This window comes from Pteropus vampyrus, unplaced genomic scaffold, assembly GCF_000151845.1.
Source record: "Pteropus vampyrus isolate Shadow unplaced genomic scaffold, Pvam_2.0 Scaffold207, whole genome shotgun sequence".
In the NCBI taxonomy this organism is placed as follows: domain Eukaryota; kingdom Metazoa; phylum Chordata; class Mammalia; order Chiroptera; family Pteropodidae; genus Pteropus; species Pteropus vampyrus.
The window spans coordinates 10920-25961 of NW_011888988.1; the positions used below are offsets into that span (position 1 = coordinate 10920).

Sequence of the window (15042 nt, forward strand, 5' to 3'; positions counted from 1 at the left end):
AAATCATCAGATTTGTATGCAAGCACAAAAGGCCCCAAATTGCCAAAGCCATCCTGAGAAAAAAGAACGAGCCTGGAGTCATCACTCTGCTTGACTTCAAATTATACTACAAAGTGGTAGTAATCAAAATGGCATAGTATTGGCAGCAAAACAGACACACTGACCAGTGGGACAGAATCGAGAGTCCAGAAGTAAACCTATATTTATATGGGCAAATAATTTTTGACAAAAAAGCCAAAAACATACAGTGGAGAAAGAAAAGCCTCTTCAATAAATGGTGCTGGGAAAACTAGAAAGCCACCTGCAAAAGAATGAAACTAGACTGTTGTCTTTCACCACACACCAAAATTAACTCAAAATGGATTATGGACCTGAATATAAGACCTGAAACAATAAAATGCATCGAAGAAAACATAGGAACTAAACTCAAGGACCTTGGACTTAAAGAGGATTTTATGAATTTGACCTCAAAAGCAAGGGAAATAAAAGCTAAAATAAATGAATGGGGGTATATCAAATTAAAAAGCTTTTGCTCAGCAAAAAAAATGGTCAACAAGGTAAAGAGAGAACCATCTGAAAGGGGAAATATATTTGCAAGCAACACCTCCGATAAGTGCCTAATATCCAAAATATACAAAGAACTCATACAACTCAATAATCATACGACTCAATAACAACAAAAAAACAAATGATCCAATCAAAAGATGGGAAGTGGATCTGAACAGACACTTCTCCCCAGAGGACATACAAATGGCCAACAAATATTTGAAAAGATGCTCAACATCACTAGCTATTAGGGAAATGTAAATCAAAACTACAATGAGATACCATCTCACACCTGTTAGAATAGCTATGATCAACAGGTCAAGTAATAACAAATGTTGGAGAGGATGCAGAGAAAGGAACCCTCATACACTGCTGGTGGGACTGCAAATTGGTACAGCCACTATGGAAAACAGTATGGAGGTTCCTCAGAAATCTGAGAATTAATCTAACATGTGATCCAGCAATCCCTCTACTGGATATTTACCCCCAAAGACTTGAAAACTCATATTCGAAAAGATATTTGCACACCGATGTTCATAGCAGCATTATTCACAGTGGCCAGGACATAGGATCAACTGAAGTTTCCTATGATAGATGTTTGGCTAAAGAAGCTGTGGTACATATATACAACCGAATATTACTCAGCCATAATAAGAGATGAAATATTGCCATTTGCAACAACATGGATGGAACTTGAGATAATTATGCTAAGTGAAATAAGCCAGACAGAAAAAGTTGAAAATCACATGCAATCACTTATATGTGGAATATAAACCTAAAAGCAACAAATAAGCAGGACAATCAAACAGAGACTCATAGACATGGACTATAGGCTAGGGGTATCAGAGGACTGTAGACCAGTGGTTACTAGTGGGGTGGGGGAGGAGTGGGGAGGTGGATGGGCTAAAGAGATTCAAATGTAGGGGAATAGGAGGAGGGTGAAGTGGGTAAAAGGGATCAAATATATGGTAACTGAAGGAAACTGGACTTTGGGTGGTAAACACATAATAGAATATACAGAAGTCAAATGATAATATACACCTGAAAGTTATATAATTTTATTAATGTAACCCCAATAAACTTAATTTAAAAAAAAGAAAAAAATAAAATAAAGTTATAAATACCATCAGTATTATTGAAGAAGGAAGTACTAGAATCTTTCATTACCCTACTTTAGCAAAAAAGATAACACCTAGTATTTGGAGTTCACCTTTGATAATATTAAATATTTCTAATCATAGCAGTAAAGGAGAATGGGTTCATAATAAACTAATAAATATTTTAATGTGAAAGAAATTAAAAACTGATAAGGGAAATGTCTATAAGTAAATGAAAAAAATGAATGACTACAAGCATGAAAATAGTAACAAAAAGAATTATGATTTGGACATATCTTAAGAACAAGTCGACTGAACAGTAAAGAATTTTGATCTAAGAGTATATAGAACGGGTACTGGTGCTCATTCAGCTCTGACATTAGGTACTAGAAATGTAGTGATGAATGAGACATGGCACTTAAGAAGATGACAGTCTGGGGAGTATAAATAATAAACAGTTATGATATTAAACGTGCTATAGTGAAGAAAGTTAGGGCAACATGAGGACACTTAACTCTATTTTGAGTTTGAGCTGTCAAGAGCTGCAAGGAAGAAGTGTCACCTAAAATGAAACTGAAGGATAAGTGGGTGGGAAGAATGGTAGGTTGTCTGGTCAAAGCAGAAGTAAAATGTTATATGGAGGCCTAGCGTGCTAAAGTAATTTTAATAATTTAATGGACACTACAAGGAATTGAGAATAGTGTGCAAGAGTGAGTAGGGTCCTGATAGTCACAGATTTTAAACGTTTGTGAGCCTTGTTAAGGAGCCTTAGACATTACCTTGAGGGCATTGGGTAGCCATCGAAAAGCATTTGACTAGGGAGAGCATTAGTCACTGTATCATAGCAATATCATTATGGTAGCAGTTGAGAAATGAATGGTAGTGACATAAGCTTCATGGAAGAGTGAAGAGACTCCTTGTTTCTCCCATTAAATTTATAATAAGTTGGATGGACAACTGTAACTCAACAAAAGATCCCCTGCTCAAAACACCAACATGTCTGAAAGATCCACACAGTGGGACATCTAAAGTGGGAGTACTGGAAGAAGTAGGGGAGGCAGGCTGGGGAGAAGGATGGACAGTGGCCGCTGATGCAGTTTGGCCCGCCGCATGGCTCCAGCGAAAGCAGTAGCTGCGCATAGGTCGAGCAGCAGCCTTCACATGGCCTGGAGCATGAGAGAGTCAGAAGCAGTTTCTCTCCCAGGAAAGACATCTTTCCACGCTCCTCATTGTGGCAGAGCTGGGTAGAGGTGGGCTAGGAAGCTGGAAACAACACAGTGGGGCCAACTGCCATTACTAGAAGGGGCAGAGCTGCCACACTATGAACTTGCAACTGCTCTGCCCCACACACCCCACAGAGCCCGGTGGAAAACACATCAGAAATAGGAGGTCGTTCTGGGAACTCATAAAACTGGTTCTACCCCACTCCACATTTCCCGCCACACTTGTGCCCCATGACTGACACAAGTTGGTCACAGAAGGGCAACACACCATTTCAGTGAGTACGGGGCATTTTTATTCATGCAAAGCTATGCTGATCCACTCCAATCCCATAGACACAAATAGTGCGGGTAAGAGAAAACAAGAATTTACTACCATCTACTGGAAAACAAAAGAAAGCACCAGAACCTATCAACTTGCAGAATTGTTAATAGCAACACAATATATTAACAAGAAAAAAGACCACTACCTCAAATGCACAGACAGAGAAACAATCCATCAAATACTATGAAAAAAACAAGGTAACCAGAAGCCCAGAAAGAAAATGAAAAGTCTCCAGAAACCAAATCTCAAAGTCATGGTGGACTGTGATTTAAATGATGGAGAATTTAGGATTGTAGTTATGAAGAAACTCAATGATATACAAGATAACTAAGAAAGGCAGTTTAATGAGCTCAGGAATAAAATTAATGAACAAAAGAGATACTTTACCAAAGAGATTGAAACTATAAAAAATAACCAAACAGAAATTCTCAATAATTAGAGACTAATTATGGAATGCATTAGAGACTGCATTAGAGACTACTGGAAATAGATCAGTGCAGATGGAAGAGAGACTTAGTGAGCTCAAAGATAGAAATCTAGAAATGACTCAGGAGGGAGTAAAGAGAGAACAAAAAGTTAAAAATATAAAGAAAGAACTTCATGAAAACTATCTGACTGTATTAAAAAGGGCAACATAAGGAAAATAGATGTTTGTCTATTATTGTCAATGGGTCCCCTACTATAAGTAACTATATTTTTGTCAGTTTTTCCCTTTAGGTCTGTTAGCAATTGCTTTATACCTTTTGATGATCTTGGGTTGGGTGCATACAAAATGATAAGTGTTATGTCTTCTTGATGAAAAAAAAATCAGAAATGAAAGAGAAGAAGTTACAATGGACACCACAGAAGTACAAAGGATTATATGAGAATATTATGAAAGGATATACGCCACCAAGTTTGATAACCTAGAAATAATGGACAAATTCTCAGGAATCCACAACCTTCCTAGACTAAATATGAAGAATTGGAAAACCAGTGCAAGATGGCAGGCAGCGTAGATGGACGCTGAGCTTGCCCCCTCCTAAGAACACATTGAATGTACACCTACAGTGAAAGCTATTCCGCTGAAAGACAACTGTGAGCCAATTGAATAACTTATGCACAACAAGCAGGAGAAAGAGAGAAAGTGAGTGAAAGAGCGAGAGAGGAAGCAAGAGAGAATATAGAGAAGGTTGGAGAACTACAGGAACTCTCTGAGAGCTGAGGGAACAACCTAGGACTGGTGAAGCCATTGTTTACATTGACCTTGCATGTGTATAGTGGCCAAAAGCTCCATCTAGGTTCTCTGACCAACCTGCAGGGCACTGTAGTGCATCCTCAGACACTCTTCCCATACATATATCCAGCTGAAACAGGAGGGCCCTATAGCATATATGCAAGAAGCTGCTACACCAAAGGATTGATCCAAAAGGTATAGCAGGATGCTGCTTTATGCACTCACTAAACTGTGCTTGCACACAGGGCTCCCACACCTGGAGAGAGTGTGGAGCTAGCAAAATGCTATGGTGCCCATCTGTAGGGCTACCTTTTCCAGAGAAAGTGCACAGTTAGTGAGGCACTACTGTGTGCTCACACACAGCTGCCCCCTAGGAGAAAGGGTGGAGCTACCAAAACACTGTGGTAAACACACAGGACCCATCCAGAAAAACTGCAGAGATAGTGGGGCACTGCTGCTCACACATGTGGGGCTGCCCTTCCCAAAGAAGTGTGGAGCTAGTAAAACTTTGCAGTATCAACATTCAGGGCTGCTCCATGCAGAGTGAGCGGAATGCTGCAGTACACTAGCTGAAGGCTGCCCCTCCTGGAATGGGTGCATAACTAGCAAAGTATGACCATGCACTTTCACAATACTGCCCAACAAAGAGGAAGGGCGGAGCTAATAAGGAGTTGAAATCCAAGCATTCAGAGCAGCCCTGCCCAGATCCTGCTCTGATAACAAACAATTAAAGAAACAGGGCATACCAAGCATGCACTCAGCAGCCCTGTCTACACCAGGCAGCTCTACTCAGATTAGAAGGGCAGGAAGCATGCACTTCAGGCTATCCTACCCAGAACCCACTCCTTCAGACCAGACTGTACACCAGGCACCACACACACCCACTTTGACTACAGCCACCCTGCCCAAACTATTTGACACACAGTCAGTCTACACAGAAGCCACACTGTCAAGACTGGGAGAGAGAGCTATTTCATCCAACTCACAGGAGCAAACACAGAAAGTCAAATGGGGAGACAGAAGAATAAGCCCCAAATGAAGGAACAAAAAAATCTCCAGAGGGAAACCCTAATTAAATGGATATAAGTAATTTGCCTGATAAAGAATTCAAAGAAATAGTCATAAGGCTGTTCATCAAATTTGATAGTAGAATAGAGGAACTTAGAGAGCTCTTCAACAAAGAGATAGAAAATGTAATACCTGATCAGAGATGAAGAATACAATAACTGAAATGAAGACTATATTAGAAGAAATCAACATCAGATTAGTTAATACAGAACAGATTACCAACCAGGGAGACAGAATAGTGGAAATCACCCAATCAGAATAGCAACTGAACAAATTCTAAAAACTAAAGATAGTATAACAAGATCTCTGGGATAACATCAAGATTCCTAATACTTGCATTACAGGGATTCCAGAAGGAGAAGAGAGAAAGAAAGGGGTGGAAAGAATATTTGAAGAAATAATGGCTGAAAATTTTCCTAGTCTGGGAAGGAAATCCAGGTCCAGGAAGCACAGAGAGTCTCAAACAAGATGAACCCAAAGAGGTCCACACCAAGACACGTCATAATTAAAATGCCAAAGTTTAAAGACAGATAATTTTTAAAGCAGCAAAAGAAAAGCAGTCAGTTACCTATAAGGTAGCTCTCATAAAACTGTCAGCTGATTTCTCAACAGAAACTTTGCCTATCAGAAAGTATTGGCATGAAATATTCAAAGTGATGAAAAGCAAGGACTTACAACCCAGCTATCATTTAGAATCAAAGGACAGAAAAAGAGATTTCTAGATAAGAAAAGGCTAAAGGAGTTCATCAGCACCAAACTGGTATTACAAGAAATATTAGACTTCTTTAAGAAGGAGAAGAAAAGATCAAAAATGTGAATAATTAAATGGCAATAACTACATATCTAACACAATTACTTTAAATGTAAATGGATTAAATGCTTCAATCAAAAGACATAGGCTGGCTGAATGGATAAGAAAAAAAGACCCTTACATATGGTGCCTATAAGATACTCACTTCAAATTGAAAGACACACAGATTGAAAATGAAAGAATGAAAAAGATGTTTCATGAAAATGGAAACAAATGAAAATCTGGGGGGCGGCAATACTCATACTAGACAAAATAGACCTTCAAACAGGCTTTCACAACAAACAAAATAGGACCAGTAATCCCACTTGTGGGTACTTATCTGAAGAAACTCAAAACACTACTTCAAAGGGACATGTGCATCCATTTGTTCATTGTGGCATTATTTACAATAGCCAAGGTATGGAGGCAACCTAGGTGTCCATCAATGGATGAACAGATTAAAAAAAAAAAGAGGTAGTACATACATACAATTGAATATTACTTAGCCATGAAAAAGAACGAAATCCAGCCATCCACAACAATATAGATGGACCTAGAGGGTATTGTGCTGAGTGGAGTAAGTCAGGTAGTAAAAGACCAATGTCATATGATTTCACTTATATGTGGAATCTAAAAAACAGGATAAATGAATGATCAAAACATAGACAAGCTCATACTGAGAGCATTTTGATGGTTGCTAAACTGGGTGGGGGTAGGGCTAGGGAAATGGTTGAAGGGGGGAAGGGGATTAAGAGGTAAAAATTAGTAGTTAAAATAGTCATGGGGATGTAAAATATAATATGGGTGATACAGTCAGTAGTATACTAACTATGTATAGTGTAAGATGGGTACTGGATTTATCAGGTGATCACTTCATAAGTTATATAAATGTCTAATCACCATGCCGCATACCTGAAAATAATATGATATTGTATGTTAACTGTAATTGAAAAACAAAAATATATATTTTTTAATAAGTTAAACTGTAAAAGTGAAAAAAAAGTATGATATTGGACTCAACTATTTCAGTATATAAACCTTGTAATCAACCGATTGCCAAAAGAAAATTTAAATACTACGCATTGATTAAATCATGTCTTTCATGATTCACGTTAGTGGGAAAAAAATGCTTCAAATTAGTTGAATAGATCAAACTAGCCAATTGACTTTTCTTTATGCATTCAGAGCACTGCAAGTGAAAGTCACATTAAGAATTCTCTTTCTTTTATGTGCCTTCAAGGTAGTACTGAGATGAAATGCATAAAATGAAGGATACTTGTATACTTTAATCACAGGTTGCTGTTACTTGATTTCTTTCTTGATGGTTTCAGAAAACTCTAGAATGATGCTATCTATTTGTCTCTGAAGGGAAATATATAACATTTCTAGCCCATGTTTGTTTTCCTGTTGAAAGTGAGAATGTCTGGCTCAGGATATTCAGTAAATGTAATGTCGTTAATAAAACTCACCTCTATACTAATAGTCTTTTTAAACAATGCTTTTAATTACTAGGACATTCGGTTTCCTTTTCGCTTCTGTTTTCTTTTGGGCAGTCGATTGAGGAACATTCAGATATCAGTGGAAATGCTGAAAATATTTTGACAATAGGTGAATATCAGGACATGATGGAAATAAAATGTTGGACTGTGCATATAGAGAGAATTTTAGAATCTAGAATATGATATGACCTAAGTAAAATTTCACTTGCTAAGAGTTCTCTTGACCAGTCTCTCAATCTGAAGTAAGACCAATCCAAGGAGTAAGACAGGAAGGTACCTCAGGGATCAAAATAGATCGATCTTTTTTCTTCCTATATCATTAACATTTTAGATAAGACTGCATTCTTTTAGCCCTTTAGAATTTTACTTGATGTGTCCATCACCTTCTTTTACAGAATAATTCTAACAGATTTGTTAGGTTTTCAAGCCCATAGATAATCTAAAATAACAGGAATTGCTGAAGAAGAAATGACACTATTCTAGAAAGAAAGAAACTACCTCCCCCAAAAATACCCGAAAGTAAAAATTCTAAAAGTACAGCAATATAGTAGCTTTACTGAAGGAATATATTTGATACACAGCCCAACAGCTACATCAGGAAACTCCTGAGATCATGCATGATTGATTGATCTGTGAAGGAAGATTAAATTATACTTAAAATGTCAAAATTATAAAATTTGATATTTAAATGGCATCTATTCTCTTATAAAATGTTCAATTTACTGATATGAAGCATATGAAATGAAGTCATATTTTGAAATACTTTGGTTTATATTTATTTTGATCTGTGAAATCTACAATGCTTCTGTAGTAATCACCTCCTGCCATTGCATTTCTTGAACATCCTCTGGGTATAGGGTGTAGTAGAAAAGGAAGGCCTATGATCCCTGGCTTCCAAGAGCTTGCTTGCCTTCTGAGAACACTGAGCCTGAAATGACAAGTCATCATCAGTTGTGTTTCAAACTATGGAAGAGTAATCTGGCCAGAGTACTATGTACTATATACTATAGAAGTCTTCTTAGGGGAGAGGTGACTATGAAATGAATTTAGGAAAAAATGAGGAAGGACACATACCTATAACTATATTTTAAAACCATAAACATTACTGCTGTCTCTTCAGTTTACTGTTGAGTGAATATGCACCTTATTCTACAACAAACCAAATCTAGCATTATGTTGTTTAAAGCAGGTACGGCACATCCTCCACTACTAGGACCACTTGTGTAAAAGCAGAGAACAGTCATTTAAAATCTTGCCTAGGGCATTTCCATTTATTCTGTACTACCTACCTGCTGCCAGGCCATAGTCCTTGGCTGGTAAAAATGAGAAAATACTTTATTTTCACATTTTGATTCTGTTATGTCCAGATGCTTGTGATGATCCACCAAGATACGAATCTATGATGCTCAAGGGTAATTCTAAAAACCTTTATCAGCCTGGGGACCAAATAGAATTTAAGTGTCGCCCAGGATATACGCCTATTACACCTTTTCTTCCTACCAGTGCTGTTTGTCAGTCTGATAACACATGGACACCTCTCCAGGAGGCTTGTACAGGTAAGTAAACAGAACTTTTCTTTTTATTGCTCTAGAGATTTTCTCACATTTTAGGGTTCATATTTTACTATTACAATGATGGTTTTCTCATTTGAATATAGATTTTAGATAGTAATTTTTTTTAAGGCTTTAAAAATCTCCAGGAAATCTTTTATTTGGCAGTTGGTTGTCTTGGTAAATGTGAATTTTAAGTTTTGCCTTTTAATAGTTAAAGAAAGAAAAAAGTTCCATGAATTTATATTAAGAACAATGTAGAATTTTGATTTCCATTCAAATTTGTTTTGAAATTGGTATAAAACAACAAATTTGAATTTTTTTCTTTTAGGAAAATTATGTTCACAGCTAGGAGAACCTGTAAATGGCCAAGTAGTCTATGTAAATGGAAGTTACAAGTTTGGTTCACAGGCTCATTATTCTTGTAATGAGGGGTAAGTAAGTCGCTCCTTAGAGGAATAAGGTAAATGTTAACAACTTCCATTTTTGTTTTGTTTCTCTTCTTAAGCATTCTCATAATGTTGATTTCACCTCACTTTCTCTATGACAACTTGTACTTATAGCCTATCAACTCTTGAGCTTTTCATGGAGACTAAAAAGATACGTAATGAATAGAAAGAAATTTAAATTAAAAGAAAATAGAATTGTATAATATGAAATGTGATAACAAGCCTAGTGTAAACATTACAAATGTAGTAATCATGGTGAATTCATCTCTAACAACAGAATGCACCCTATTAAAATGGCCAACTCTCAGAGTTGAAGGAGGGCTTACAGAAGTGGGAGGTAGAATTGCCAAAGATGATCTTATATCGAGGTATCTCTGTCAGGTGTTATCTGGTTAGCCTGTGCCTTAATGTGGATCAAGACATCTTAGTTGGAAAGCCTTATTTTTGAGATTTCTACAAAGGAGTAAAGCACCTCAAAAAGAGGTACTGAGCACTTAATAGTAGCCTTTTTCCGATAGAGCTCTTTTAATATTATATATTCAGGATATTGAGAATTTATGACAAATGTGCATTTTGAGGGTAAATGTAAAACAGTATAAAAAAGCAACTGATTTCTTATATTAACTTTGTATCCTGCTACTTTACTGAATTCATTTGTTAGTTCTGTCAGTTGTGTGTGTGTGTGTGTGTGTGTAATCCTTAATTTTTTACATATTTAATTCTTCCCAACAAATTTGGATGCTCTTATTTCTATTATTTGTCTAATTGCTCTAGTTAGAATTTCAGTACTATGATGAATACAAGTGGTAAAAGCAGGCATCCTTTCATTGTTCCTGACTTAGAGGAAAAGCTTTTAGCTTTTCACCATGGAGTATGATGCTTGCTGTGGGTTTTTCATGTATGGTGTTTACTATCTTAAAGTAGTTTCCTTCTGTTCTAGTTTGTTGAGTATTATTAAAGACTGTTGAGTTTTGTCAAATTCTTTTTCTGTATCAATTGAGATGATCATGTATGTTTTGTTTTGTTTTTTGCTACATTCTGTCCCTGTGGCATATTACATTGATCACTTTTTGTATGTTGAGTTTTCCTGTGGCATATTACGTTGACCACTTTTTGTATGTTGAGTTTCCCTTGCACTCCAGAAATAAATATATCTTGGTCATGGTATATAATCCTGCTGAATTCTGTTTTGACGTATTTTGTTGAGGATTTTTGCATCAAGGTACATAAGAGATGTTAGCCTATACATAACTTTTTTTTTGTATTGTCTTTGTCTGGCTTTGGTATCATGTTAATGCTGGTCTCACAGATTGAGTTTGGAAGCCTTCTCTCTTCAATTTTTTGGAAAAGTTTGAGAAAGATTGGTATTTTTTTTAAATGTTTGGTAGGTTTCACTAGTAAATCTGTCAGGTCCAGGACTTCTCTTTATTGGGAAATGTTTGATTACTGTCTTCTTACTAGCCATAGGTCTACTTATATTTCTTATTTCCTTATCATTTACTCTTGGTCAGTTTTGTGTTTCTAGAAAATTTTCCATTTTCCATTTTATCTAGGTTATCCAATTGTTGACATAAAATTGTTCATAGTAATCATATAAAATTTTATATTTCTATAGAATAGATATTATGACCCCGCTTTCATTTTTTATTTTAGTAATTTGAGTCTTCTTTTTTCTTGGTCTATCCTGCTAAAGTTTCATCAATTTAGTTGATCTTTTCGAAAAGCCTACTTTTAGTTTTATTAACTATTATTTTTCTCTTCACTATTTTTATATCTGCTTTAATCTTTATTATTTACTCACTTCTGTGATTTTTGGGTATATTTCTTCTTTTTCTAATTCCTTAAGTTGTGAAGTTTGGTTCTTGATTTCAGATATTTCTTTTTTTATTGTGTTTATAGCCATCTCAGAGTATTTTCTATGGTCCTTGTGATTTCTTCTTTGATTCACTGGCTGTTGAAAAGTATGTGTTTGTTTAATTTTCACGGTTTGGGGGATTTTCCAGTTTTCCTTTTGATACTGATTTCTAACTTTGACAAGAGAAAATTCTGAGATGTCCTAAATTATTTTATGTAAGGCCAGAGGGTGAAAAGAAGAGACAGGGAGTTAATCGGTTAACAAAGTGAAGGACTGAAACTAATGAAAGTCTTCTCACTTTCCCAAATATATGTTGAAACTTCAAATCAATGTCCAGTCCTATTTTAGCATTGTGTTTAGGTAAGAGCTCTTAAAAATATTACAGCTCTTATCTAAAACGGATAACTAACCTCCAGATTCCACCACATCCTGCTTACACGTGAACTTTTCATACTGTTGCCAACAAACAATCTGAAAGCAGCAAACACTTCTTCCTTACAGACTATGGACCTGTTTGAGAACTAGCCCCACTTATCCTTCTTCTGCAACTCCTTATCTGTAGCCAGTGTGAATTCTTTCAAAATAATTTACATCTTTCTTTTCAAAACTATAAAAGGGCTCTGTCAGACACAGGACGGGGGACATTTTTGCCTTCTCCATCTATTCCTGCTGACCGTGGTGTAGACTGCATGCCTCTGGACCCGGTTCCTGTGAGTGGAGTCTTGAAGTCTCCTACTATTATGGAGAAATGAGCATTCTCCCTTCATTTCTGTCAGTTTTTGCTTCATATCTTTTGAATGTCTGTCATAAGCTAAATAACTATAATTTTTATATCCTTGCAGTATGAAAAACTTATTAAAATATATTGTACTCCATGTCTTTTGTATCTTTTTTTGATTTAACGTCTATTTTGTTTAAATTAGTATAGCTACCCCTGCTCTCTTTTGGTTACAATTTGCACAAAATATCTTTTTCCATCCTCTTACTTTCTACTCGTTTTGTCTTCCAATCTCTTGTAGATAGCATATAGTTGGATCATTTGTTCTTATCCATTCTGCCAATATCTGCTTTTGATTGTAGAGTTTAATCCGTTTTAAGTAATTATTGACAAAAAGGTCATTGAGCTATTTGTTTTCTATTTGCCTTAAAGCTTTTGCAATTGTTTTGTGTAGTACGGCATTCATTCCTGTTTTGGTAATGAAATGTTGGAATTGCTTTCCATTTCCTTTTGTGTAGATTCCATAGTAATTGTGTCTGTGGTTCCAATAGGGATTACATTTAACATTCTATAGTTATAACACTCCAATTTGAATTTGTACCAGTTTAACATCAATAAATTACAAAAACAGATCCTTATCAGGTACATCCCCACTCTGTTGGATTGTTAATGTCATTCTAGCCTCTACAATAATTGTAATACCGGCTTCTACACTATTTTATAAGATGTCTTTTAAATCGCATGGAAAATAAAAATGCATTTTCAAATCATTGGTACAATAGTACTAGCTTTCATAATTGCCCATGTGTGTATCTTTAGTGAGATGTTTATTCAACCATAAAGCTTCAGGTTACTCTCTAGTTTCCTTTAATTTCACCTTTCAGCACTCCCTTGAGCATATTTTGCAGTGAAGGTCTAGTGGTAACACATTCAATCAGGTTTTATTGCTGGAAAAGTTCTTAATATCTCTCTCATTTTGAAGCACAGTTTTGCTGTATAGAGGATTTTCTTTTATCACTTAGAGTGTATCAGTTCACTATCTTCTGGCCTCTAAGTTTCAGATGACATATCTGCTGATAATCTTATTTAGGATCCCTTGTACATGATGATTCGCCTCTCTCCTGCAACTTCGAAGATTCTCTCTCACTGGCTTTTGAAAGTTTGATTATTATTTGTCTTAGTGTGGGTCTCTTTGAGTTCATTTTACTTGCAGTTTTTGAGTTAGCTATTGGGGTACTTAGATTCATTTTTTTCATCACATTTGGGAAGTCTTTAGCCATTATTTCTAAAAAAGATTTTCTCTGCCCCTTTCTCTTTATCTTCTACTTCTGAGAGTCCCACAGTATATGTAGTATATTGGTCTGCTTACTGGTGTCCCACAAAATCACTTAGGCTCTGTTCACTTCAATCTTTTTTCTCTCTGTTCTTCAGACTCAATAATTTCCATTTTCCTAGCTTTAAGTTTGCTGATTCTTCCTTCTGCCTGCTCAAAACTGCCTTTAATTCCCCTAGTGAATGTTTCATTTCAGTTATTGTACTTTTGAACTCTAGAATTCTTCTTATTTTTTTTTAGAGTTTCTGTCTCCTAACTTACATTTCCATTTTGTTTACACATTGATTTCTTAACTTTTTACATTTCTTTTAGTATTTTGAACATCCTTAAGACAGTTCTGTATTTTTTTCTGATTTTATTGAAACCCAAGGGATATGGGGCTTTGGCAGGAGGCGTTCCTAGAGACAGTGGAGTAACCAGTGGAAAGGCCTCTTTTTGCCTTCCTCTCAGTTACAGGTTGTAGGTGTGGTCGCATGTCTTCCTACAGCTGTTGACAGCACGGGGGTGCAGCAAGCAAAACACCTGTGGCACATCTTGTGGCAGATGAATTCCTGGGGAGCTGGTGGAGGAAAGGCTCACTGATGTCACCCCATGGGCGAGGTGCCAAGTGCAGGGTGGATTATTTCTGGAAGCTGAAGTCTGACAGAGTGTGGCCCTTCTCCAAATGTTTGCACAGAAACATCAGATGCTGTCGGTCACGAGGGATACCCTCCTCGTCTAGATTTAGGCTTTTACTTTCTCAGTGATGTCACTGGGTTCAACCTCGATAGTGATAGTCTTGCCTGTCAGGGTAATCACAAAGATTTGCAGCTCTGCATCTGTTGCTCAACAGACTCATGAAGAAAACAAAGACTGTGGAATCAGAAATTGCAAGTTTGCCACCAAGAGTGCTTGCAAACTATGTACACACAGTTTCAATGACTATTTTAAAGTCTTTGTCTAGTATATATTCCCTTAGTTCTTTTTCAGGGATAATTTTTGCTGATTTATTTTTTTCATTAATCGGCCATACTTTCCTGTGGCTTTGTATGCTTCATGATTTTTTGTCGAACTGGACATTTGAATCTAATAACATGGTAACTCTGGGACTTATATTGTTACCCTTCCCTACTGTTTGTTTTTTTATGCTATCATTTGTATTTTCTTTTCTTTTCTTTCTTTTTTTTTTTTTTTTTAATTGTTCAAGCATGTCTCTGTGCTGAGAATCAGCCTGACATGTAACTGAAGGTCTTCTCAGATCTTTTCTGAGCCTTCCTCTGGGCATGTGCAGTCACTCTCTAATTTATTTCACATATACAGTTGTTTTTGAATGTCCCAGTTCTTAATGTATGGCTCTCAAAAGAGAATACAGTAAAAAATCAATGAGAGAACAGTAG

At 36.4% G+C, this 15042-nt stretch overlaps 1 protein-coding gene and 1 pseudogene across 1 annotated transcript in view; one reads left to right on the forward strand and one right to left on the reverse strand.

Moving 5' to 3' along the window:
• LOC105300309 (membrane cofactor protein-like) overlaps positions 1–15042 on the forward strand; it is a 120632-nt gene that overhangs the window by 7945 nt on the left and 97645 nt on the right. Inside the window, exons 2-3 of the mRNA XM_023537963.1 lie at positions 9129–9317; positions 9643–9745. Coding sequence (XP_023393731.1) covers positions 9129–9317; positions 9643–9745 — 292 coding nt within the window. The remainder of the gene's footprint in view (positions 1–9128; positions 9318–9642; positions 9746–15042) is intronic.
• LOC111746986 overlaps positions 14066–15042 on the reverse strand; it is a 1918-nt pseudogene continuing 941 nt past the window's right edge.